At 39.3% G+C, this 26,880-nt stretch overlaps 1 protein-coding gene across 1 annotated transcript in view; it reads right to left on the reverse strand.

Annotated features, from left to right (window-relative positions):
* The window catches only part of PTAR1 (protein prenyltransferase alpha subunit repeat containing 1), a 50,428-nt gene extending 34,190 nt beyond the window's left edge, over nucleotides 1-16,238 (reverse strand). The window contains exons 1-2 of the mRNA XM_040250404.1: nucleotides 16,049-16,238; nucleotides 8,425-8,594 (exon numbers count right to left, since the gene is read on the reverse strand). Coding sequence (XP_040106338.1) covers nucleotides 8,425-8,594; nucleotides 16,049-16,134 — 256 coding nt within the window. The 5' untranslated portion in view covers nucleotides 16,135-16,238. The remainder of the gene's footprint in view (nucleotides 1-8,424; nucleotides 8,595-16,048) is intronic.
* Between the last annotated feature and the right edge of the window lie 10,642 nt (nucleotides 16,239-26,880).

Genomic DNA, 26,880 nt, shown 5'->3' on the forward strand with positions numbered 1-26,880 from the left:
CCTTTGTCCATGGGATTCTTCTGGCAAGAATACTGGAGTGGGTTGCCATTTCCTTCTCCATATCTTACCTAGCTGCTGCTGCTGCTGCTAAGTCGCTTCAGTCATGTCCAACTCTGTGCGACTCCAGAGACGGCAGCCCACCAGGCTCCGCGGTCCCTGGGATTCTCCAGGCAAGAACACTGGAGTGGGTTGCCATTTCCTTCTCCAATGCATGAAAGTGAAAAGTGAAAGTGAAGTTGCTCAGTGGTGTCCGACTCTAGGTAACCTCATATAAATATTGTTCTCTTAATGAGGCTGTACATTTTTTGGATACAGGTCCTCTTTCATACATCTTCAAATTAGCCATTCAATCATCAAAGATGAAAAAAAATACGGTCTCTGCCCAAAAGAATTCCATGTCTGCCCACAGCAAAGGCCTTAAAGCCATTCTGTCTGGGTTCAAATCTCAACTTCTTTACTTACTGCCCATGTAACTTAATGTCTTTGAATTTCAGTTTTCTTATCTGTGAAATGGGGATCATAACATTAACCTTAGTGTTGTAAGCAATGAGATTCATCCCATTTCTCCAGAGTGGTTTGACACACAGTTTGACTTAATAAATATCTGTTCAACTAACCACCATTGCTACTTACCAAGAAATAAGTTTTTCAACATCAATTAATCAGAAGTAAAAAGAAAAAAAAAATGAGGCAGTTGTTCTCATGATGAAAGAGTTTAAATTTCTAAACTTGTATGATAAGCAATAACCAAAAACCAGTTGGTTATTAATTGACTATATGAAAATGTTTGTACATGATGGGAAGCCTCTGGAATTTTTCTTCAAGTCCACAGTTTTTCAAAATCTACTACACTACCCCAGATAATATGATAAACCGGTATTTAGTTTAGTTTCTAGGACTCTCCTTTTCTGCATTAAAAAATATGTGTACATGATCAACCATAGTTGCTATTGGTTCATACTTCTAATACAACTCTCTCCCTCACCCATAAATGAAGATGAGTTCATCCTCCACAAGATACTTTCCATAGCAGCACAGGCAAAAACTAACACAGAAAATACCCACGTCCCCACTTTTCAATCTGTGGCTGTGTGGAGAGAGAGGAAGGCTAATCAAAGTAACATTTCTTTTACTGGAGGGCAACAGCAGCTGCTGGGTTCAGAGCCCAGGTGTACTAGCAGCTGGGAAGTTCCTAGGCACATCACTTAATCTTTCCGTGCCTTAGTGCTCTCCTCATAAATAAAACTGAGCTAGTAATAGTGCTATCTCATAGGAGTATTAGATGATTCACGCCCATCAAGTGCTAGAGCAGTACCTGACACAGGGAAAGCACTCAATGGTAAGTCCTGTTAGAAAGCCTGTATCTAGCCCAGTTATAAATGACGTTGGGATGGGGTGCCACCAGAGGGTCGAAAAGAATCTCTTGAGCTGGCTGAGAAGCGAATGCTGAGCATTTTCTCTAACCACCACCCCACTGCCCCAATTTTCTAAACATACTTATTCTCTAAATACAATACAAACTGCTAACTCTTCCTGATTTAGGACTCAAGTTCAGATGCGACTGCTTTTAGAAAGCATTCCAGTCAGATCCAAGAGGTGTGAGTGAAATATTGATAGAATATCTGAAACGGGAAAGGGCCAAGGAAAGAGAAATAATTAAGTTATAAATACTGGACATAATTAAGAATCCTTCCTGTATTACATGTATTTTTCTACTCTTCTCTTCTACTGGCTCTGGATAAATGAGAGAAAGAAAACCTGTGTTTCTTGAGTCTATGGCATGCCGGTCTCTGTGCTGGGTGCTTTAATTCACATGTGATTCTTACAACAACCCCCTGAGATCTGTTAGAATTCTCTTCTTTTGGTGTGGAAATAGGAGGTTAAGTAATTTGCTTAAAGTCAATGCTAAGTGGCTTCAGTGTGCTAATAAATTGAATCTAAATCCAGATATGTTTTCATGTAAAGAAGATGCTCCTTCCAACCTAGCACACTGTCTACCATTACTTTGCTGTCTTCCAGTAAGGGCTGAACCAAAGATCTAAAGATAAACATGCAAATATCAACAGTTGACTCTATATTTCATCAATTATAGACCAAGATGTGAGCTACTGATATCCCTACAGTCCCTTGAAATTAAACAGATCTCTCTCTAAACACCAGAACATATACCAGCAAATAACTATTTTGTGTTACACTCACTCCAATATATGACTGGCTCATCATCACATCACAAGGGAAAAATGAATCAGGGTACAGTATACATAGGAAAAGAAGTAGCTAAATTTCACCTGTAACAAGAATATGCAAGGATTCTATAGAACAATCAGTGAAAAATCAATATGCTTTCTTGGCTCCACTGCATTCTAGAAATGGCCCAAGGTGAACAGTCGCCTGGTATGGTCACTGGGTTTAACAACTGTTTCTGAGAGAGATATGTTTCCATGCATTGAAAAACAAATCCAAGGTCAACTTGGACTGATTAATCTTTCCTCTAAAATACATGCAAGTTACCATAACAAGAGAGGCTTGAGGTAAGGTTACGTGGTAAATACCAGAAAGACCCCTTTATTATTATAGAATACGTCACTGAATCAATAGCCAGACTAAGTTAAAACCTCTTGCTTACCAAATTCTTGTTATTTATTTGACAAATGTCTACTGAACACGTTCAGTTCCGTTGCTCAGTCATGTTCGACTCTTTGCGACCCCATGAACTGCAGCACGCCAGGCCTCCCTGTTCGTCACCAACTCCCAGAGTCCACCCAAACCCATGTCCATCGAGTCAGTGATGCCATCCAACCATCTCATCCTCTGTCGTCCCCTTCTCCTCCTGCCCTCAATCTTTCCCAGCATCAGGATCTTTTCAAATGAGTCAGCTCTTACCATCAGGTGGCCAAAATATTGGAGTTTCAGCTTCAGCATCAGTCCTTCCAATGAATATTCAGGATTGATTTCCTTTAGGATGGACTGGTTGGGTCTCCTTGCAGTCCAAGGGACTCTCAAGAGTCTTCTCCAACACCACAGTTCAAAAGCACCAATTCTTCTGCGCTCAGCTTTCTTTATAGTCCAACTCTCACATCCATACATGACTACTGGAAAAACCATAGCCTTGACTAGATGGACCATAGTCGGCAAAGTAATGTCTCTGCTTTTCAATATGCTGTCTAGGTTGGTCATAACTTTCCTTCCAAGGAGCAAGCGTCTTTTAATTTCATGGCTGCAATCACCATCTGCAGTGATTTTGGAGCCCCCAAAAATAAAGTCAGCCATTGTTTCCACTGTTTTCCCATCTATTTGCCATGAAGTGATGGGACCAGATGCCATGATCTTCGTTTTCTGAATGTTGAGCTTTAAGCCAACTTTTTCACTCTCCTCTTTCACTTTCATCAAGAGGCTCTTTAGTTCTTCCTCACTTTCTGCCATAAGGGTGGTATCATCTGCATATCTGAGGTTATTGATATTTCTCCCAGCAATTTTGATTCCAGCTATATTAATAGTGCTGAATAAATAAAGACAAGCCGCAACCCTTCTTTCTAACAAACTCACAACCTAGCTGAGAAAAACACTGTTTAAATAACCAACTACAATAAAGTGTGATACGTTCTACTACGAATTCCTTATGAATAAGGACCCCCACAGGAGTGCAGAGGAGTAATTAATGCTTCCTGGAGTAGTCAAGATGCTTCATATGTGTGTGAAACATGTTAGCAAACACAACACACCATTAGACCTGAACCTGGCCTCTGAAAAGGCATGGAGGTAAGGCAGTGGTACACAGCAAAGTCCAAGAATGGAACAGTGTTTGGTATGGCTGGAATGTATATCATATAGCTGTAAACTCAAACGTTTTAGGGTTCAAATAAATGGCAAAAAAGAGGCAAAGCAAACCTAGTAAATAGTAATGATACTGCCTCAGTGTCTGAAGGACATGGGATGTTGTGGTCAACTGGAATAGGCTTGTCTAGTCAAGAAAAGCAGAAGCTGTGATGCCGACAAAGGTCCGTACAGTCAAGCCTATGGTCTTCCCAGTGGTCACATACAGTTGTGAGAGCTGGACCGTAAAGAAAGCAGAGTGCTGAAGAGTCGATGCCTTTGAACTCTGGTGCTGGAGAAGACTCCCGAGAGTCCCTTGGACAGCAAGAAGATCAAACTTCAGGAAAATAAACCCTGAATACTCGTTGGAAGAACTGATGCTGAAGCTGAAACTTCAGTATTTTAGTCATCTGGTTCAAACAGCTGACTCATTGGAAAAGTTCCTGATGCTGTGAAAGATTGAGGGCTGAAGGAGAAGAGGGTGTGAGAGGAGATGGCTGGATGGCATCACCAATGCAATGGACATGAACTTGGGCAAACTTTGGGAGATGGAGAGGGACAGGGAGGCCTGGCGTGCTGCAGTCCACACGGGCTTGCAAAGAGTCAGACACGACTGGGTGACCGAACAACAACAAATGATTCCCAGCCAATCGTGGCTATGCAAAAATGGACATACCCAACACTTCTGATGTTTCAAGTGAAGAGAGAAATCCAGATTTCCATCCTAACTTTAAAAGTTCATCCCAATTTAGAATGTTAATCCAATTAATTTTTAAACATTTAACAACATTATATAAGCTGAAACTAAATAAACATGTGGGCTGACTTCAGCCTGTGGGGTTGAGAGTCTACAACCTCTGATGCTGACTATAAAGTAGAGGAAAAAGCTGGGGATGTAGCCTACAGACAGTTCGTGAAGGCCCTTGAATACTAGGCCACAGAGAATGACTCAACCTTAACCTTGTAGACATCAAGAAATAAGAAGATAGATATTTCAGTAAGAATCTTTCAAACTGTGTTTCTAAGAAGTGTTGTTTAAAATGGTTCATTAGTGGTATGATGAACACGGATTAAAGAGAGACTGAAAATGGGGCAGACTAGCTATGAGGTGATAATATTTGTCCAGATGAGAAATAAGTGAATGGATGAAACCCATGCTCTGTGACAACCTATAGATGGGATGGGGTGGGAGGCAGGTTCAAGAGAGGGGACATATGTATACCTATGGCTGATTTATGTTGATATAGAGCAGACACCAACATAATATTGTAAAGCAATTATCCTTCAATTAAAAATAAATAAATTGAAAAAAAAAAAGAGTGACGGGTTAAGAGAGAGCTCAGTGATGAACTGACAGTGGGTGTTGTGAGAAAGAGGAAAGAGCAAAAGATGACAGAAAGGGTGACTTGGGGATAGAGTATGGGACTACCAAGTCAGAACTCCAATGCTATGGACTGCTCCCTTGCTTTCTGTTTCTGTCATGGATTTTTCATAAATTATTATTTTTTTAATATAAATTTATTTAAATTGGAGGCTAACTACTTTACAATATTATATTGGTTTTGCCATACATCAACATGAATCTGCCACAGGTATACATGTGTTTGAATTACAGTATCTCACCTCTCTCAAACCAAACATGGCTATTACTGCAGCAGACTTTTAAAAAATATTAGTTTCTAAGTTACTAATCAGGGAGGCTGTGATGGTTAGTTTTGGTTAAACTATGGTTAAATGTGACTGGGGTGCACAGATTAAACATGATTTCTGAATACATCAGTGTGAGGGTGTTTCTAGATGAGATAAACATTTGAATCTGCAGACTCAGTAGACAGCCCTCCCACTGTGGGTGAACATCAATCTGTTGGGGTTTCTGAATAGAACAAAAGGAGGAAAACAGAAGAATTCGTCCCTGTTTTGCTTCGTCTCTGTCTGCTTGAGATAGGACACCTCATCTTATTTTCTCCAGCTTTCAGACTGAGATTTAAACCATTGGATTCCCTGCTTATCAGTCCTTCCGACTCAAGGAATTAAATCACCAGCTTTTCTGGGTCTCTAGTTTGCAGAAAGCTGTGTGGGACTTCTCAGCCTCCATAATCATGTGAGCCAATCTGTCATAACAAATCTTGTTTTTTGTACATATAAAACTTTACATATATGTAAAAACTTTTCTATTGGTTGTTGCTATGGAGAATCCTGACTAATACAAATGATTTCCGAACATCTAAGGAATTCAGCACATTAATGAGAACATGAATTCAGTTTGGATAAAAGGAAAAACTTATGTTTCCAGAATAAAGGTCACCTGCAGTTAAAGATAACATTCTTAGGGGAATGCCTAGGATTTTGGCATAATCAATCACATAGACACTGACATTTCTGAAACTGTTTTTAAATTGTCAGTTTTCTTCACGTGGCTCTTAAACATGTATTTCTACAAAAACAGTTTTAAAAGTATAGCATTTTCATGAAACAACTGCTTTTTGCTAATATTTTTAACTTTTTTCCTTAGTAAATTTCACTACTGTGTTCTTCAGTTCCCAAGTTTAGCAGAGTATTTCTACGTTAGTCAGTTTGCATTTTCAGGTATCTTTTCTGGTCAATCAGAAACTCACTTCCATATTTTTACCAATACAATATACAACCTAAGTAGTATATGACACCTCACTGAACCAGGCTGTCCCTCCTCCCAAAAAGTGAAATTGAAAACTATTCCATGAGGATACAGGTTAGGATAAAATCAAGTTGCTCCTGTATACACCCAGTTGCATCAGAATTCAAAGCTTAGACGTCAGCTATTCATGTGAGTGAGCTTAACCATTTGATCTACCTGGGTTCTCCTGGGTCACATCAAGGTAAAATTACATGATGAGATGATTTAGCAAAGCCTACAGTGCCTTGCCCAGAAAGACAAGAAACAAGGAAACAGAGACAAGAACTTGGAAGACTACAGGAAGAAGGCAGGTTCGGCTAACACACGTCAACGAGCAAAAGCTAATGATCTGAAACAATAGCCTTTGACACTAAAAATTCATACTGTTTCTTCTACACAAGATCATCATTTGTCTTCCCCACACAGAATTAGGTATGTATTGGTTCAATCATACATTTCTGTGTGCCAGAATATACACAATATAGCTCTGTTAGGCAAAACAATAACTTCATGGATTCACATGGTGCTACTTTGTAACTTAATGTCACTGAAAACTACAATAGGGTAATGGAGAATGAAAGGGGATCTAACAACAGATCAATGTCTTACCTTTAAATTTTTGCCATAAACTTAATAAACTTAGACATAGCCTTATAATTAATAAATAGATATCAGTGGACTAACTGAAACACAGGAAGTAGAAACTATTTCACATAAAATCTTCAAATCAGATTCTTTTTTCTACTGGTCTAAACAGGAAAAAGTGCTATTAACCTGCAATGATAATACATTAAGGACAACACCAAGAGGAACACAAGAAAATCAATATGTCACTTTTGGCAACACTATTCTCTACAAAGAGATATTTTTCACTCAACTGGAAGCTTTCTGAGTAAAGGAAACATGTATTATGCATCTTTTTATCCTCCACGGTTCTTGGAGCAGCTTCTGGTATGAGCAGGCCCGTAGTAATGGCTACTGAACTTTACAGTTCTTATTCAAAATTAGCCAGCAGGCATACCAAGACATTTAAGGTACTGGTGTATGTGGGAAGGGAAAGGAGCTTTACAGAAATCATTAAGAATATGATCTTGGATGAGTATTCTCCAAAAAAGTGAGAACTCAGGTCTTTTACCTAAAATATAAACAGAATTTGTGTACATGGAGGCTCAGCAGCCTCTGGAGAAGGAAATGGCACCCCATTCCAGTATTCTTGCCTGGAGAATCCCATGGACAGAGGAGCCTGGTGGGCTACGGTTCATAGGGTCTCAGGGTTAGACACGACTGAAGCGACTTATCAGACACGGGGGAAAACAAAGAAGAGACACCAGGTGGGATGAACAGGGATTATCTGATGCAGCAAAGAAGTTTCTCTGCAGAGAAGCTGAAGAAAGGAAGGCTGGGATGGCTTTCTTTTGCTAATTTCAGCACAGAACAGGACACAGAGGGCGAGAGCTCAACTGGGATCACAGTACCACAGCACCACCATAAACCACTGAGCCACTTCACAGTATTACCAGCACCATCAAACCTTGGTTACCTCACATGAACTCTTACTAAATGAGTTCTATTGCCTATAACTTACTTAAGGATTAGAAACCAAAGAAACAGAGCTTGTAGGGACTAGAGTCCACTTCACAAATTTTCAAACCTTTTTTAGCCATAAGATATTTTCCTCAAATACCTTACAAATGACTCTAGTACATTAAAAAAAAAAATCAGAAGTAGGGAACCTGGCACCATGGTTGAAGCACCTTCCAGACAATCACATGGATGCAAAATTAGAAAATGAGTGATGAGTCCAAACTCATTTGACAGAGAAGTTAAGAACCTGCCCAGTCAATGAATGAAAAAGCCAGAACTAGAATCCAGGAACATCAACATCACAGAGGGTTCTTCCTATTATACGTCACGCTGCTTCTGAAAAATCAAAAAAAAAGGACAGTCTCCATACTTACCATCTTTGTTCAGCCACTGCTTTCTTGTTCTGTACAAAAGGAGCTTGTTGTGGACATACGGTAAAAGGAGCTTGACACACCAGCTCTCCACACCAAGTTTGTTTTCAACCAGGACTATGGGACTCCGGTTATACCTAGCTTCAGGACATGGGATCAGGCCAATTTCATCTCTTAATATGTAAAACATAAAAAGAATTAAAGGTAAGAATACTAGCTTTAAAAAAATTTTCAAATCCTACAGAGCATTAAAAAACTGCACATATTTCCTTTTCTTACAAATATTCAGCTCACCCACTGGATTGGTAGAATTTAAGTTTCCTAATACTGACAAGAACATGGAAAAAATACTATTTGTACTTGTGGTGACAGGAATGAAAGCTGGTCTAATCTTTGAATATAGATTTGAAAATATCTGTCAATTTTTTAAGTACATATACACTTTGACAAGCAATTCTACTGGTCAGAAATTATCCTATGCCAAGATAAAGGAATTCATTGGATATTCATATCAACATTGCAATAAAACTTGTTAATACTCTAAATGTGTATCAAACAATATAAGACTGGTAAAATAAACATGGGCCATCCATGAGATACAGCTGTAAAAAAAAAAATGAGGTAAATCTGCATATGCTGGTATGGAAAGGGTGCGAAGATATATGAAACAAAAAAAGCAAAATGCCAAACACAGTGTACAGCACAAAGCCCTTTTAAAAAGATACAGAGTTGCATTAAAAATTTCCTTTGTATAATCTTTTAAAAAGATACAGAGTTGCATTAAAAATTTTCTTGGAAGGATACCAAGAATCTTTGGGGGAGAGGGTTTTATTTTTATATAGTTTAAACCACAAATATTTCAAGATTTGATCATTTTCATCTATGGTGGCCTCTAAATCCCTTGATTCACCTCAACTTACCCTGAAAATTTACATTATAGGCAGAGATTTCACAAACAAGAGGGAGGGGATATATGTATACCTCTGGCTGATTCATGTTGATGTTTGGCAGAAAACAACAATAAAGCAATTATCCTTCAGCTAAAAAATAAATAAATTTTTAAAAATTTGATAAAAGTGGGGGAAAAAAAAACAACAATACATAGGGCAGCTGACTTACACAGTAAATGAACCAACAAACACCACAATGTTTTTGTAAAACTTGTACACATGCCTTTCAACTATATAGAATTTACAGTTCTCATCTATAAACATCCTTTCTCAAACAGTATGTTCTTCCCTTAATTAATGAATAACTAACAAGACACCTTTTATCAAGAGCAGTTGACATAAATACTTTTACAGGGTCTAAGCAGATTTGTTTAAATGTGTTTTTAAAAAACGGAATAAAGAACTGGTTTTCAGAGCTTGTGTGTGACATTATCTATCATGCTCTTGGCTTCCTCTGCCAGAAGTATGTTGGGTGATAGATGCAAAGAGGAAACTTGTTCGATTACAGATTATAAGAAAAGACTCCTTTTTTTTGGTTAGGTCACCATCACAAGCTGGTGGGAGGCTGTGGAACTAAAATAAAATCCGTCCTGGAAACTCTTAACTGCATAGCTCAGAAGTAACCTACTTTCTACTGATCACTTCTTTAGTGACACAGGGATATATCAATAAAAGAGGGTGTGCTAGGGGTTGCAAGTCACTATTCTTTCAAGCTGATCTAACTCCCAAGAAGACTTTGGGACCTAAGGCTTTTTGTCCTGACAACTGACTCAGCTAATTCAGGGTGTTTTGGTACATCATGCCAATATTACCTAAACATCTTCTGAATACTACAATGAATTAGATACTGCATTAGGTTCTGAAAATGCAAAAAATGAATAAAATAAGGTGGTCCCAGACTACACAAAGCTGATGGTTTTGCTGGGGAGTTGTGTCAATATCTGTGATAAAACATTAACACACTTTGCCATTCCAATAATATACATAAGGTTCCTAGGAAGAATGGGCCAATAATGCTGAAGGCATCTAAGGCCAACGTCCAGTATTTCTAAATATATTTTTGTATTTGCTGATATGAAATCTAATCTAACTCACTATTGGGATAACTAGCCACATGATCTATAACTGACTAAATATATGTATGAATTGCTGATATTTTCTGGGGTTCAGGTGTTACTATGTAAAATACTTTTTAAAAAACAAATAGAATTATAGTAAAGAAAATAATAAACTCAGTGTAATTATTTCAGGAAAGTCTGTTTTCTGAGATCTAACAACCACTTAACAACACTTAAAAAGCTGCAAAAGTCAATATGAATGTTAGAGTAACAAGAATAAAAGAACTCTAGCTCCTGGGTACAGTCCATTTTGGGGGAGTATTTTTTACTTAAATTCACAATGTAAAAAACTGCCTTGTTCACGACACCAAATGTAAAATGCCCAACTAATAATCTGGTACCTAAATGAAAGGATAGAACCATCTGCACAAATAAAAAACACATTTCTTTAGTTTGTCTACTATTCTTCCAAGAAATAATTTTACAAAACAAGAATGCCTTGGATATAGCAGATGGCCAATAACTGTTACTGAAATGCTGATTATCAGTGCACTTCAGTGTTACATTCAAATAAACAGTTTTCAAAGACTATTGCTTCTTGACTCTCCAAAACAACAGTACCTCTGACTTCCTTCTAATGCAGGTCTGAATCCTAGTTCTGTCAATATGATATAAATACATCTCTCTGTGTATATATCGTTATCTCTATCTCCTATCATTTGGCCCCAGCAGACCTCCATTTTTTTTTTCATTTGTAAAATGGAAGTATTACATTATATTTCTAAATAAGGAAAACGGGCTGCTAGGTTTCATCCAGCTTTCAAATTTTATAACCTAGAAACCCAAAAACTATTCTCATGTAAAGAGAATGAAAATGGTCATATCAGGGAATACAAAGCACTAGGCCAAGGGTTGGGGGACAGGGATAAAAACATTAAAAGAGAGGTAGCAGGATGCATAGACAAAAGCACTCAGTCTTCTAAGGTCCAAGATTCCAGTTAGTCTCCATTCTACCACTGATCACCGTGGACCTGACTAGGCACTTGCCATCAGCATCCTCATCTGAAACACAGGAACGACAACCCTTTCCCTGCCACTCAGGAAAGCAAGTAATACAACGTAAAGGATGTGGTGAGCTACAAAGTATCAGGCAAAGATGAAGCATATTATCATTAATTCAGCTAAGAGCCTGAAGTCAAGCAGAAAAGTTCATTGGTTAGGAGATAATAGGAAGCTAAAGCAAAGAAAGCTAATAAGCCTTTGTCAAGTTATTTGACCCTACGATACAGTGCTATGCTGCTTCCTAAAAATATAACATGTGCTTAATAAAGGCAGGTAGGTCAGTAAGATTCCAAATAACAGTGTGTTTGACTTCAGACTTCACCTATGCCTAGTCCCACTTTTTTTCAGACACTTTAGAATTCCAGAATCATTCTGAAATTGGAAGGGACTTCATTCCTTCATTCCTCCATCTCTCATTTTGTCAGATGAGGAAACAGATCCACTAAGGTTAGGTGATTAACCAAGGTCACTGTGCTTGTGGCTTAATTCAAAATCTTAGTCACTCTACATTATACAGTTTGGGGACTATCCTTCCCTCCCCAATAGGAAGCTGGTAAATACTACTTTTATAAATAATTGGACCTATTCCAGCTTAAGTCATGTTTCTGAAAAGTAGAGATAAGAGAAGCTATCTAAACATGAGGAACAAGGTCTGTCTTAGGTCTCCATCTAGACCTGCGCTGTGCAATACAGTAGTCACCAGGCATATGTGCCCATTATGTATGAATCAATCAAAATTAAATAAAATGTAAATTTTAGTTCTTCTTTCACACTAGCCACATTTCAAGCACTCAACAGTTGTATACGGCTAGTGGCTACAAATTGGACAGGACGGATTAAGAACATTTCTACCATTAGAGATATTTCTGTGAGTGCCTTAAGTATAAGAACTGTATTTTATACTTTCTATTTCTTTTTTTAAAATTTATTTATTTTAGTTGGAGGCTAATTATAATATTGTAGTGGTTTTTGCCATACATTGATATGAATCAGCCATGGGTTTACATGTGTTCCCCATCCTGAACCACCCCCCACCTGCCTCCCCATCCCATCCCTCTGGGTCATCCCAGTGCACCAGCCCTGAGCACCCAGTCTCATGCATCGGCAGAAAAGATGGTAGCTCATAAACAATAAGAGTTCAATCAATATTACAGTAATAGAAATTAGTAACTTTCTGGACAAGAGAACTTTGACATGACTCTAACTGCACGGTAAAAAGCTGTCCTTCACATTAGCACAGGGTCTGTCAGTTCAGTCGCTCAGTCACGTCCAACTCTTTGCAACCCCATGGACTTCAGCACACCAGGCTTCCCTGTCCATCACCAACTCCCGGAGCCTACTTAAATTCATATCCATCGCGTCGGTGATGCCATCCAACCATCTCATCCTCTGTCGTTCCTTTCTTCTCCCACCTTCAATCTTTCCCAGCATCAGGGTCTTTTCCAATGAGTCGGTTCTTTGCATCAGGTAGCCAAAGTCTGCACAATAAGCTAATACCTGTTCTCTGGGTCAAGCTAATACCTGTTCTCTGGGTCAAGCTGTCCGTTGTTTTTCCAAAATATTCTCTAGGAGTCAACCATACAAACATTTGCATGGTATTTTTCAGTTTATAAAGTGTTTCACATTCATCATTCAGTTGGCCTATATATTTTCTAAGAAACACAGGGATTCAGGTTAAATCTAATATTTATAGTAGTTAAGTCTATAGTGGCAACTAAGGGCAAGACACTGTGTAAGGTAATTTTCCTATGTTTTCAGGCTGAGAAGGGGTAACCTATTCATGCTGCTGCTGCTAAGTCACTTCAGTCATGTCTGACTCTCTGCGACCTGATAGACAGCAGCCCAGCAGGCTCCCCCATCCCTGGGATTCTCCAGGCAAGAACACTGGAGTGGGTTGCCAGTTCCTTCTCCAATGCATGAAAGTGAAAAGTGAAAGTGAAGTCACTCAGTCATGTCCGACCCTCAGTGACCCCATGGACTGCAGCCTACCAGGCTCCTCCATCCATGGGATTTTCCAGGCAAGAGTACTGGAGTGGGGTGCCATTGCCTTCTCCAAACCTATCCATACCCACCAGTAATAAAATCCACATTTCACCCACAGCATCTTCAACTCCTACTAGTTAGAAATTTTCAGAGACAAAGTCAATATGTTTACTACAGTAAATGTTGTCCAATAAAATCACAATCTATCTTGTATTTGTAGGAAAGAGGAAAACAAAAAAAAAAATGAAAAACTTTCTTTTATAATACTGAACAATATAATTAGTAATTTTCACATTAACTAGTGCTTTTCCTTGTAACTAGAAATAGACCCTTTACGTTTTGGAAGTAAAAGGGTTAGTTAGATGAGGGAAAGAAGTACAAACAATTCTGAAAAGTCCAAATGTCCAAACACATTTTTAAAGTTACATTGTAATACTACTGAAGACATTGTTAATATGGGGAATATGCACTAAAATATAGCTGAATATTAAATAACAAGTTAAGCTATTTACATTTTTCAGTTCTACATAATTATTTCATATTATTTCTAATGCCCAACTTATTTCAAGCTTTAAAATATTGTATGACCCAAATGCTTAGTAACAATTTTAAGTTATGCACTGACAGCACATCGATGAGATCTCATCATAAAAATGCAACTGGGAGGGGGCAATTAAAATCATTTATGAGTTTTAATAAAAGCACTTCCCAGGTGGCTCAATGCTAAAGAATGCCTGCCTCCCAATACAAGAGACTTGGGTTCAATTCCAGGGTTGCGAAGATTCCCAGGAGAAGGAAATGGCAACCCACTCCAGTATTCTCGCCTGGGAAATCCCATGAACAGAGGAGCCTGGCAGGCTACAGTCCATGGGGTCGCAAAGAGTCGGACACAACTTAACGACTAGAACAACAACAAGCTTCAATAAATATGATTCAGAAGAATTGGGATGTGTTCCAAACTGCAGTGTCAACCTGCCAGGCCAACGAACACTCAATCTCAGGTTTTTCAAACTAAGATGAATACTGTACATCAGACTTCTTTCTAACCTCCTCCTTAATTTATTTAAGAAATTAATTCTTTAAGAAAAATAACCCCAAATGATAAGAAAACAGGCCCTTCATTTGTCCAACTTTTTTTCTTGAGGATGTCTCTTATTTGCAATAAAGCTCTCATTCTCAAAAAGGAACTGAAAGACTGATATACAACAAGGCATCAAAGCATTCTTTAGAAGGCTCAGTACCCACTATGGTTACTGCCAGGAAATCATTCCAAACACTCTCATTCTGAAAAAGGCACCAGTCACAAGGGGAAAGGAAGTGGATGCTGTCAGAGGTGGCAGGTGTGTTTTGAGGCCAGCAGTGTCCTGTTTTTAATGAGGCACAGCTGCACTGTCTCCAATTGTGTGCCCCAAGGGAGCAAGACAGCTGAGAGCATCACCTTGAAGGAAAAGAACATTTCATTTAGATGAAGGTTTGGCATCTCTTTTAAGCAGAAAAAAGGAGTTAGAATGCTTAAAAAGAATAATTCATGTGTTCCAGTTTAAAGAACAAAATGTATATATATATAAAACACAAGCAATTAGATAAAGTGAAAATAATGTATTAATAAAACTGGACCCCCTGTTTATTTCTTTTGAGGAGAGGAAAGGAAGGACAAGAAAAGAGCTACACTCTTGGTTTTTCCTTATTCTTTTGTATAATGTGTAGATATATCTCTCCTTTAATACTTTCCTTTTTACTGGTTACATAAAAGCAGGAGTATCAGAGCGAATAGAGCCTCTTCTGGGATCTTCCCGGAGAACTCTAAGTAAAATGGAAAGGAAGGAGGGAAAAGATACATGTGCCAGTTTCTGTGGTGTCCTACTTAAAGAGGGTAGCAGCTTTTGAATAAAAAAAAAAAAAAGAATTAATATGCTCCCTGCAACTATGAATCAACTAATGCTAAAAAGTGTCAAGGTTTCTTTCATTTACTTTACACCACCTGCGCCTACTGAAGCCACACTCTTGAGAATGCCCTGTTCACCTTCCAAACAAAATGCTTCATCGAAATCCCTCTATAATCTTAGGACAGGTGAGGCCAAAGTCAAAAGCAGCCTCAAACTACCTTGAGCTAGTAAACCGAGGGGTTTTTGCCCCACAGAGAAGAAGATGATCGGTAACCCCTTCTTACTAAGGTCCGGGATGAACCTCAAGAGCTGTGTTAACAAAGCACATAACAGACCACACCGAGTGCCTGAAACGGATGTAGGACGTGGACACACGGGTGAAATCTTTCGAGTTTCGTGAACTCCTGGGAAAGGGGTGAGAGGGAGGAGAACCAAACAAAGTCACTACGATTTGATTTTCCGAGGTCACTTCTAAGGATCAGCCCGCGAGCGCGTTCCGGTAGCGGAAAGCTGGCCCCGCGGCGGCCGACAGCGGTCCGGGACCGACCAGGTTCCATCCGCTCTAGCGAGGAGGGCGCGGGCCAGGACCCGCCATCGGAGGTCAGCTCCAGGCTTGACCCCGCCCCCGCCCGTCCCCGACGACCCCCGCAAGCGGCGGAGGCGGGGGCACAGTCGGCGCGCGACTCACATGTGCGGGTTTCTCCTGAAGGCATTGGTGATGTCCTTCACCACCCGCTGCACCAGCACCGCCACCTCTTCGCTCGTCTCGGCCATGTTGGCGGCGGCCGCGGCGGCTCGGGCGCGCCTCCGGGAAAGCGCCGAGCAGCCCGCGGGAGTTCCGCGGGGAGCGCGCGCGTGTGCGCCGGTTTGGCCGCGCCCCGCCCCCACTGCCGAGGCCGCCGCAGAGCACTTCCGGGTCAGGCCGCCGGCGTTAAGGGTGTGGTCGTTAACCGGGCTAGAGTAGCGTGTTTGGTCGCCGACCTCCTCTAATCAGTGAGCTTCAAAGCGTCCGAGGTTATGCTGCAGATTCATTTGCAAAGTTACCTCAGGTCGCTGTTTTACACATTTTATTTTAATTTCTGGTCCACTGGGGGCCGTGGAGTGAGGGGTCCTAAGGTCACTTCAGAGCCGGAGTCTGGCCTAGCACCCTGCCCAGACCACCAGTCTTCAGCCTCCTCAGGCGTTGAGGAAAGGAGCCGGTGCTCAAATACTCATGGAGAAAAGTTCAACCGAGAGTGAAGGTTCTCTTAAACAGTTAGTCCCTTGACGTTCTGAGAGTTCGTTCCCTTTATCGGAATAAGTTGGAGGGATGCGGCCGTTCAGAGACGCTCTTGGTGAAATAAGTCCTGCTGCTGCTAAGTCACTTCAGTCGTGTCCGACTCTGTGTGACCCCGTAGACGGGAGCCCACCAGGCTCCCCCGTCCCTGGGATTCTCCAGGCAAGAACACTGGAGTGGGTTGCCATTTCCTTCTCCAGTGCATGAAAGTGAAAAGTGAAAGGGAAGTCGCTCAATCGTATCCGACTCTTCGCGACTCCATGGACCGCAGCCAGCAGGCTCGTCTGTCCATGGGATTTTCCAGACAAGAGTACTGGAGTGGGGTGCCATCACCTAGTTGGACTATATTGGTGACCTTTTGTAACTCCGTGCCAATTTCGGCCACTGAGCAGCCGTTTTCAAAAAGTTAATTTTAAAAATTAATAAATGGATTAAAGGAAGAAGGAGAAAAGTAAAGGAAAGTTATTTGCTCTCTCCATATAGGGAGTTGAAGAACAGAGCTATTGTTTTAGATTTTTTACTTTGTACTTCGTGTTGCACATCCTTTGGCGTCCTTTGAACACTGCATTTTAATTTTGGAGTTTAAAAACAAAGTCCCTGGCAAAGTTTGCTATTAATAGCTATTTGCCTTCCTACAAATAATTGGTATAAGAGAAACTGTTACAGGTAGGGGGACCCTCTTCTAGGGCCTGAGAGTGGGCTCTTGTCTAACATGCAGAAATGAATTGTCAGAGGACACACACGTGATGAGGAAGCAAGAGACTTTCTTGGGAAGGAGCGCCCTGGGTGGAGAACAGCAGTGTAAGGGAATCCAGGAGGGTTGCTCTGCCACAGTCTGGAATTTTATGGTGATAGGATTAATTTCAGGGTTGTCTGTGGCCAACCATCGTCACTCGAGATCCTTCCTGGTGACGCCGGCATCACTCAGGCAAGAAGGATTCCAGCATGGAGGATTCTGAGATGTTGGTAGGACATATGGACTCTTGTCTCCTTTTGACCTTTCCCGAATTCTAGTTGGTGGTTCCTTGTTCCATGTTTCTTGTAACTCATGCAAATAGTTACTGTGGTCCCTGGCCAGGATGGGCATTTTTCAGTCAGTGTTGCCACTAACAAGGCTGGCTTTTTAGTCCATTTGGATTTTGAAATGCTATAATTCAAATTTTCATATATCAGATTTTCTTTCAGTCTTTTTGTTGGAAAAATCCAGCTGCTTTTGGTTCAGTTATTTTTACTTGAACCTTGAAATCTCGCCTATTAGAAACTTTTGTTTTTAAAGCAAATTCACAATCTGTTATGTAGAGCATTTGAAGTAGGTTTGAAGATTGGGAAAGTGAAACTGTTCATTGGATGCAAAATAATAAAGTAATGAATGAGAAATAGGTATTAATCATATTGATTTGTATCCCTGCTGTTGCTAAGTCGCTTCGGTCGTGTCAGACCCCATAGACGGCAGCCTACCAGGCTCCCCCATCCCTGGGATTCTCTAGGCAAGAACACTGGAGTGGGTTGCCATTTCCTTCTCCAGTGCATGAAAGTGAAAAGTGAAAGTGAAGTCGCTCAGTCGTGTCCGACTCCCAGCAACCCTGTGTACTGCAGCCCACCAGGCTCCTCTGTCCATGGGATTTTCCAGGCAAGAGTACTGGAGTGGGGTACCATTGCCTTCTCCATAGACATTGGCCTTCTGGTTTTAAAAGAAACGATAGAGAAATTTCATAAAATTGTAGAAAAGCAAGATGGACAGATTTGATTTAGTAAAGTCAAACAAACTTTAACCTATTGACAGGTTCTCAAATGAGGCAGTGAAGTGAATTTGTGTTTAGATTCCAAGGTCAAAAAAAACTTCAAATGTCCTAATTACTCTTAAAATGAAATACAGATGTTCAAATGGTTTGAGTTCACTGGTAATTTTTCTTCATATTCAATTAATCAGAGCCCTGCATCCTTTCCTAATAAAAGTGGAAATAAATCCTGACTTCTGGGGCAGAGCTTAATGGAACACACTCATAAATATGACTTTTTAAAAAATAATTCATTTTTATCTTAAAAATTAGTGTGATTTTTGTATTTCATTCTAATCTGTTTAAGAGGAAAAACCAACAAACTTTGTCCCTAAATTCTGAAGGGAAATTGATATTCCAAAAAGACAATTCCTCTGAATTATTCTGTGTATCCCCTTCCCACATGCACAACACATGCACATACACACACTATTTGTACTCATTTGAAAGGTATGAATTGTATCTCTCATGTTTCTTCTAAGAGTTCATGAGTTGTTTCAACCAATTATTAAAGATATGCTATGTATAGAACTTGAATTTTTTATAGTTAGAACATACTAGAGCTCTGTCCAAGCCCCCCTTTTTTTGCAGATAAGGAGGCTGAGGTTCAAATAAGAATTGAAATTCATGTGATTTCAATAATGATATGTTTATAAGACTGTATGTGTGTGCATATTAAGTCACTTCAGTCGTGTCTGATCCTGCAACCCTGTAGACCATAGCCCACCAGGCTTCTCAGTTTGTGGGATTCTCCAGGCATGAATACTTGGGGGGGGGGGGGTTGCCTTGTTCTCCAGGGGATCTTCCTAATCCAGGGACAAGAAACTGCATTGGTAGATGGGTTCTTTACCACTAGTGCTACCTGGAGAACATGAGGATATGATAAATTTAGCATGATTTTGCTGAAGGAGTCAAAGATTTATGTTTCAGAATCTATAAAATATACTTATTAAATATTATAAATAGCTTAAATGCTCAATATTGGAGATTGATTAAATTATAGTAAATCTATGTGATAAAATAGTTTAGTCATTTAAAAGCTCATTGTAACTATGACAATATGTACCAAACTCTTAGGCAAGGTAAATTTAAAGGAGAATTTTACTTTCTAAGTAACACAAAGAACAAAACAAAATTTTGTAATTAAAGAAAAATTTTTTCAAAGTATATGTTAATAAAAACATGGATATATTTATTTATTAATTAGTCAACAATCTCTTATTTTGCTTATTAATTTTCTTAGAGATTGATTTTTAAGTGACCATGACTCTTGTAACTCCCTCATACTGCCCCTAATTATGCCTTTCATAGTTTAGAAGACTATTTGATAATCCTATGAATGTACTTGACAATCCTTCCGTACCCCACCAAAATCATTCTTTTTGTATTTTAGAAGAATATTTGATGATGGGGAAAGGTGTGTGTGTGTGTGTGTGTGTGTATATATATATACAATAAATGTGTATATATATGTATATATATATATACACAATAAATGACAAGTACCAAAACAGCATACAAGACAATTATAGACAAAAATTATGCAATAGTCAATCTAAGAAAGAAATGGAAAATTTTATTCAAGCCAATCTGAGGGTTGTAACCCAGGAAATGGTCCTTCAGAAAACTCTGAGAATTGTTCTGCTTTTTAGAATAACTGAGCATACACACACACAGACACATTACATGTTAAATGATTTATCATTGACAGTTTACATAATCCAGTTCTGCACATACAAAATGAGTAATGAGTCATGGGTCATCATGGCCCCTCACAAGATTAAGAAGGAAGGTTATTTCTTAAGAAGTTGTGACTCTGTGAAATTAATTAATAAGTAACATCTCCTAGGGAGGTCTGGCTAACACAAATTCACAGCACATGCTAAAGGAGAGGGAGGAAGCCCAAACAGGCAAAGAAAAATTTTATGTTTAAGTATTTCTCATCTTGCCTTAAAAATGAATTTTATTTCATCATATATGAAACAAATTGTACATCATATTTATATGTATTAGACTGGGATGTTATAAACTAAAATGTTAGCAATGGTTACCTCCATATGATAGAACTACTATAGATGATTCAGTTCAGTTCAGTTCAGTCGCTCAGTCGTGTCCAACTCTTTGCGACCCCATGAGTCGCAGCATGCCAGGCCTCCCTGTCCATCACCATGTCCCGGAGTTCACTCAGACTCAACGTCCATCGAGTCCATGATGCCATCCAGCCATCTCATCCTGGGTCGTCCCCTTCTCCTCCTGCCCCCAATCTCTCCCAGCATCAGAGTCTTTTCCAATGAGTCAACTCTTCGCATGAGGTGGCCAAAGTACTGGAGTTTCAGCTTTAGCATCATTCCTTCCAAAGAAATCCCAGGGTTGGTCTCCTTCAGAATGGACTGGTTGGATCTCCTTGCAGTCCAGGGGACCCTCAAGAGTCTTCTCCAACACCACAGTTCAAACGCATCAATTCTTCTACGCTCAGCCTTCTTCACAGTCCAACTCTCACATCCATACATGACCACAGGAAAAACCATAGCCTTGACTAGACGGACCTTAGTCGGCAAAGTAATGTCTCTGCTTTTGAATATACTATCTAGGTTAGTCATAACTTTTCTTCCAAGGACAGATTCTTTATATTACTCTGGATGTTGCAACTTTCTACAGTAAAAATCTAACGTGAAGCACTACACAAATTATTGCTTATTTCTATGAGTAGACACATCAGTATTAAAACACAGTAGTAAAGCTAATACTAATTTTCAAAACAGAACTCTATTGTTTAATACTCTAAAGAGAATTATACCACTATTACAATTAGTTTCCTAGTTAAAATATGAACTTTTCTAACATATCAGAAAGTAGGTAAATGTTACAAAGATACTAATCATGTTGATGACTTTAAATGATCAGTTAATGCTGATATTAGAATCCATGATGATAGAGGAATGAAGATACTAGGTGCATAATGTGGTTTTTGTTGCTGAGTAAAGTGCTGTTTTGTATTTCTTGATATTTAATAGTTCCAAAATGTTATTCTTTATCTTCTTCCTTCCTAGAGACCCAGGAAACCCATGATGTAATCTTCAGAAAAGAACAAGAGAAAATATTTGGAGAGAAAAAGAGCCAATCCAGGCCTTGCTTATGGAAATAGCTAGGGAGATGGGTATGTCTCCATGATGGATTCAATGTTTCTCATGTACAGAAGATATCAAAATTTTTGTAGGGATTTCTTATGACGTTTAATGGATAACTAAAGAAAAGAAGTATCCAAATATGAGTACATTCTTAAGGAGTTATTTTTTGCTCTATGTTTTTCTATTCTTCAGTGTAAATATGACAATAATGTAAACCATAGAGTTAGGTTTAAAAAACCATGACTGAAAATTTAGGAAAGTAGTAAAAGCTTTATTTTTACTATAGAAGAAGTTTACTCTGAGACTTCTTCAGTAACTGCCTAAAAGTAAGACAGGGCTATATTTCCTCTTCTTTCATCTCACTTCTTTTTTGATATCTTTTTCCTTTTTCTGGCTGTGTGTCATGTGGGATCTTAGTTCCCAGATCAGGGATCGAACCCTGTCCCATGCATTGGCAGGCAGATTCTTAACCACTGGACCACCAGGAAGTCCCCATCTCACTTCTTAAGCTAATTTTTCAACTCAGATTTTATAATCAAAAATATACTTTATTTCTCAGTTTCTTCCTGTTTCCATGTTTTAAGCCACTTGTGAGACTTAACAAAATTAACAACAGGCCAAAATCACCCATAGGAAATGATGAAATTTCTTTATTAAATGATGAATTATGCTTTAACTTGTATTAATAGTATAGTATTTATAGAAACTGACAGTCTGAATGTAAGGAAAGAATGCCAAACAGTTATTCCCCAATTAACATCTTCTGGCTTTAGGCACTTGAATTTCTATGGAGAGTCCTCAAGAAAACTGGAGATGTAAAGGGAACATTTCATGCAAGGATGGGCATAACAACAGAAATGGTAAGGACCTAACAGAAGCAAAAGAGATTAAGAAGAGGTAGTAAGAATACACAGAAGAACTATACAAAAAAGATCTTAATGACCCAGATAACCATGATGGTGTTGTCACTCACCTAGATCCAGACATCCTGGAGTGTGAGTTAAGTGGGCCTTAGGAAGCATTACTACAAATAAAGCTAGTGAAGTTGATGGAATTCCAGCTGAATTCCAATTTATTTCAAATCCTAAAAGATGATGCTATTAAAGTGCTGCCCTCAGTATGTCAGCAAACACTCAACAGTGTCCAAAGGACTGGAAAAGGTCAGTTTTCATTCCAAATTCCAAAGGGCAATGCCAAAGAATGTTTAAACTACTGTACAATTGCAGTTATTCAACATGTTTCAAAATCCTTCAAGCTAGGCTTCAGCAGTACATGAACTGAGAACTTCAGATGTACAAGCTGGATTTAGAAAGGGCAGAGAAACCAGAGATCAAATTGCCAACATTTGTTGGCTCATGGAGAAAGCAATGGAATTCCAGAAAAACATCTACTTCTGCATCGTCGGCTATGCTAAAGCCTTTGACTGTGTGAATCACAACAAAATGTGGAGAATTCTTCAAGAGATGTGAATACCAGACCACCTTACCTGTCTTCTGAGAAACCTCTATGCAGGTCAAGAAGCAACAGTTAGAACTGGACATGGAACAACTGACTGGTTCAAAATTGGGAAAGGAATACAACAAGGCAGTATATTGTCACCCTGCTTGTTTAACTTACATGCAGAGTACATCATAAAAAATGCTGGGCTAGATGAATCACAGGCTAGAATCAAGATTGGTGGGAGAAATAGCAGCAACCTCAGATATGTAGATGATACCACTCTAATGCCAGAAAGTGAAGAGGATCTAAAGACCCTCTTGATGAAGGTGAAAGAGGAGAGTGAAAAAACCTGGCTTGAAACTCCACATTCAAAATCTAAAATCTAAATCCCAAGACTTTATGGCAAATAGAAGGGGAAAACTAGAAGCAGTGACAGATTTTCTTTTCTTGGGCTCCAAAATCACTGTCGATGGTATCTGCAACCATGAAATTAAAAGACGCTTGCTCCCTGGAAAGAAAGCTTTGACAAACCTAGATAGTGTATTTAAAAGCAGAACATCACTTTGCTGACAAAGGTCCGTATCGTCAAAGCTATGATTTTTACAGTAGTCATGTACAGATGTGTAAGTTGGACCTTAAGGAAGGCTGAATGCCAAAGAATTGATGCTTTGAAATTGAGGTGTTGGAGAGTCCCTTGGACTGCAAAGAAATGAAACCAGTCAATCCAAAAGGAAATCAACCCTGAATTTTCACTGGAAGGACTGTTGCTGAAGCTGAAGCTCCAATACTTTGGCAACCTGAGGCAAAGAGCTGACTCATTGGAAAAGACCCTGATGCTGGTAAAGATTGAAGGCAAAAGGAGACAGGGGTGGCAGAGGATAAGATAGATAGCATCACCATACTAAATGGACATTGATTTGAGCAAACTCTGAGAGATAGTGCAAGACAGAGGATTCTGGTACATTGTAGTCCTTGAGGTTGCAAAGAATCAGACATGAGTTAGAGAGTGAACAACAACAAAAACAGTTCTAACCATATTGTTCCTCAGGGCCCCCAAAAGTCCACTCTACTTATCTCTGTGTCTGAGTGAGTAAGGTTTTTCATTGTCATTGATGACATACATTTGAGCCAACAGACCATACTATAATAATAGAACCATCTTTAATAGAAGCTTTCTTTTAATCATTTTTTTTCCTTTTGAAAATCCTTAGGCAAGTCCCTGAAATAGTGCCAACTCAATACCAGCATCAAGAAACAGTTGGCTCTTTATTACTGGCTCTAACAGAGCTGACAATTCTCTTTAATTTCAATATGAAAAGTGTTATTTCATTAATTTTTTTCAAGAAGAGAGGTGAAGCCATTTTAGAAATTAATTTTATACTCTTCTTTAAAACTGAAAGAAATGATTATCTAAGTAGGGTCAAGTGATAAACATAAATTGTAGAACTTTAGTGCAATTTTCATAACTAGAACTATTAAGTAGAGAAGGTAATGGCACCCCACTCCAGTACCCTTGCCTGGAAAACCCCATGGATGGAGGAGCCTGGTGAGCTACAGTCCATGGGGTCGCTAAGAGACACGGCTGAGCGGTTTCACTTTCACTTTTCACTTTCATGCATTGGAGAAGGAAATGGCAACCCACTCCAGTGTTCTTGCCTTGAGAATCCCAGGGACAGGGGAGCCTGGTGGGCTGCCATCTATGGGGTCACACAGAGTTGGACATGACTGAAGTGACTTAGCAGCAGCAGAACTATTAAGTAATTACTTCTAACTTGATGCAATAAAAAGAGGTGATTTGTTAATGGTTAGCAGCATCCATCTTCACAGAAAACATTCTATTTAATGAAGTATTCCAATTGAGCAAACATTTGCTGGGTGTCTGCTATATGTATGGCATGTCCACAAAGGTGACATTGATAACCAAAACTAGACCTTGCTTCTCTAAAACAGATTATTTTATTCACCTATAGTCTTCAGTTCAGCTCAGTTCAGTCGCTCAGTCATGTCCGACTTTTGGTGACCCCAGGAATCACAGCACGCCAGGCCTCCCTGTCCATCACCATCTCCCGGAGTTCACTCAAACTCATGCCCATCGAGTTGGTGATGCCATCCAGCCATCTCATCCTCTGTTGTCCCCTTCTCCTCCTGCTCCCAATCCCTCCCAGCATCAGGGTCTTTTCCAATGAGTCAACTCTTCGCATGAGGTGGCCAAAGTATTGGAGTTTCAGCTTCAGCATCAGTCCTTATAATGAACACCCAGGACTGATCTCCTTTAGGATGGGCTAGTTGGATCTCCTTGCAGTCCAAGGGACTCTCAAGAGTCTTTTCCAACACCACAGTTCAAAAGCATCAATTCTTCGGTGCTCAGCTTTCTTTATAGTCCAAATTTGACATCCAAACATGATTACTGGAAAAACCATAGCCTTGACTAGATGGACCTTTGTTGGCAAAGTAACGTCTCTGCTTTTTAATATGCTATCTAGGTTGGTCATAACTTTCCTTCCAAGGAGTAAGTGTCTTTTAATTTCATGGCTGCAATCACCATCTGCAGTGATTTTGGAGCCCCCCAAAATATAGTCTGACACTGTTTCCACTGTTTGCCATCTATTTCCCATGAAGTGATGGGACCTATAGTCTACTTTGCATACCAAGACTTCCTTTTGAAACAGTGCAAATGAAAACTTCTGAATATCCAAACTTTAGATATTCTGATCTTTCTGATTGAAAGATCAGTAACTCTCAAAACAGTATGGAGAACAGTGTGGAGATTCCTTAAAAAACTGGAAATAGAACTGCCTTATGACCCAGCAATCCCACTGCTGGACATACACACCAAGGAAACTAGAATTGAAAGAGACACGTGTACCCCAATGTTCATTGCAGCACTGTTTATAATAGCCAGGACATGGAAACAACCTAGATGTTCATCAGCAGATGAATGGATAAGAAAGCTGTGGTATATATACACAATGGAGTATTACTCAGCCATCAAAAAAAATATATTTGAATCAGTTCTAATGAGGTGGATGAATCTGGAGCCGATTATACAGAGTGAAGTAAGCCAGAAAGAAAAACACCAATACAGTATACTAACACATATATATGGAATTTAGAAAGATGGTAACAATAACCCTGTATGCGAGACAGCAAAAGAGATGCAGATGTACAGAACAGACTTTGATTCTGTGGGAGAGGGAGAGGGTGGGATGATTTGGGAGAATGGCATTGAAACATGTATAATATCATATAAGAAATGAATCGCCAGTCTAGGTTCGATGCAGGATACGGGATGCTTGGGGCTGGTGCACTGGGATAACCCAGAGGGATGGTATGGGGAGGGAGGTGGGAGGGGGGTTCAGAAGTGGGAACTTATGTACACCCATGGCGGATTCCTGTTGATGTATGGCAAAACCAATACAGTATTGTAAAGTTAAAAAAACAAACTATGGTTCTAATAAAGGAGATATAATTTATTTAAGCAAAATATATTCAGGCTTTTATTTCAAAACTTATATTTGTAAAAATCTAAACTGCTGCCTAATACCTTTTTGAATATGTAAATAAGACTTTTTCACTTTAAATTATAAACCAGAATTGAAACTCGATGTCATACAATTTAATTTCTTTGTTTTTAAGAGGGAGTTAATTATATATTATTAGCAATCAAGTGTAGATTTTAAAGCCAAGATGACTTTTAACAAACCTAGGTTTATCTTTTTAAACTCCAGGACAGGATTTTACAAGCAAGCTCTCAGTTCATTACTATACATATGTTGGTTTTAAAACTAGAATTTACATCTCTAGGATAAGTAATTTTCTAGCCTAGGATTTTTTAAGCTTTTGAGAATTCATATTCAAAAGCAGAGACATAACTTTGCCGACTAAGGTCTGTCTAGTC

The sequence above is a fragment of the Oryx dammah genome, unplaced genomic scaffold, assembly GCF_014754425.2.
Source record: "Oryx dammah isolate SB20612 unplaced genomic scaffold, SCBI_Odam_1.1 HiC_scaffold_1, whole genome shotgun sequence".
NCBI lineage: Eukaryota > Metazoa > Chordata > Mammalia > Artiodactyla > Bovidae > Oryx > Oryx dammah.